The 1,201-nt window shown below is 69.3% G+C and overlaps 1 protein-coding gene across 1 annotated transcript in view; it reads left to right on the forward strand.

Annotated features, from left to right (window-relative positions):
- DNAH17 (dynein axonemal heavy chain 17) overlaps window positions 1–1,201 on the forward strand; it is a 125,888-nt gene that overhangs the window by 66,378 nt on the left and 58,309 nt on the right. Inside the window, 3 exon segments of the mRNA XM_014586747.2 lie at window positions 246–384; window positions 712–939; window positions 1,184–1,200. Of these exon segments, the coding sequence (XP_014442233.1) occupies window positions 246–384; window positions 712–939; window positions 1,184–1,200 (384 nt within the window).

Genomic DNA, 1,201 nt, shown 5'->3' on the forward strand with positions numbered 1-1,201 from the left:
GGGCGGCTCTACCCCGAGAGTGTCCAGGGCGCTGCTGTGGTCCTGGCGGGTGGGCTCCCCAGGTGAGGAGGGGCGCCCGGCAAAGCAGGCTGGAGAGTGCCGAACTTAGTCCCACGCCCCGAAGAGGCTAACCCGGAGGCTCAGCCTCCCCCACCCGCAGGCTCCTGGCACCTGGTGAGGAGGGATGATGGGGCAGAGGGCAGGGAGAGCTGGGGAGGAGCCCAGGCGAGCACCGCCCTCCCCAGGCCCTGCGCTATGGTGGTCCCCGACTTCGAGCTGATATGTGAGATCATGCTGGTGGCCGAGGGCTTTCTGGACGCACGGCTCCTGGCCAGGAAGTTCATCACCCTCTACACCCTGTGTAAGGAGCTGCTGTCCAAGCAGGTGAGGGCCGGGCAGCCGCCGCGGCCGGCATGAGCGGGGCCGGGCTGCCTGCTGAGGGTCCCACCGCGTTCCCAGCCCCAAGGTCTCCAGCTGCCTGGCAGGGGAAGGCGCTCACGTCCCTGCCCAGTGGGGGAGGTGTGCTCACGTCACGCCCAGTGGGGGGGAAGGGGCATGCTTGGGTCACGGCCTGGTGGGGGGGCACGCTCACGTCACACCCTGTGCAGGGTGAGGGGCACGCTCACGTCATGGCCTGGTGGGGGGGCACACTCACGTCACACCCAGTGGGGGAGGCGCGCTCGCGTCACCGTCCACCCCTGCTGCCCGCAGGACCACTACGACTGGGGCTTGCGCGCAATCAAGTCTGTGCTGGTGGTAGCCGGCTCCCTGAAGAGGGGGGACCCCAGCCGGGCAGAGGACCAGGTGCTCATGAGGGCGCTGAGAGACTTCAACATCCCCAAGATCGTGACCGACGACCTGCCCGTGTTCATGGGGCTGATCGGGGACCTCTTCCCCGCTCTGGACGTGCCTCGGAAACGGGACCTGAACTTCGAAAAGGCACGCCCGCAGCCTCGCACCATCCGGCCAGCCTGCCCCTCCATTGTCCTTCCCGGCTAAGTGGCAAATGCAAGGCGGGGCGGGGGGCCCACCTGTCAGCCAGAGAGGGTCGCAGAGGGTCACGGGCACGCCTCCCCAGGGCTCCCTGCCTGCCCAGCCCTGGCCAGCCCCACGCCCTGCTCCGGTCCCGTGGTGGAAGGGCGGGCGTCCAGGGCTCCCCCGACGGCCCTGCTGCACACCCCAGGTCATCAAGCAGAGCGTC

The sequence above is a fragment of the Tupaia chinensis genome, unplaced genomic scaffold (genome assembly GCF_000334495.1).
Source record: "Tupaia chinensis unplaced genomic scaffold, TupChi_1.0 Scaffold000159_1, whole genome shotgun sequence".
Classification (NCBI taxonomy): domain Eukaryota; kingdom Metazoa; phylum Chordata; class Mammalia; order Scandentia; family Tupaiidae; genus Tupaia; species Tupaia belangeri.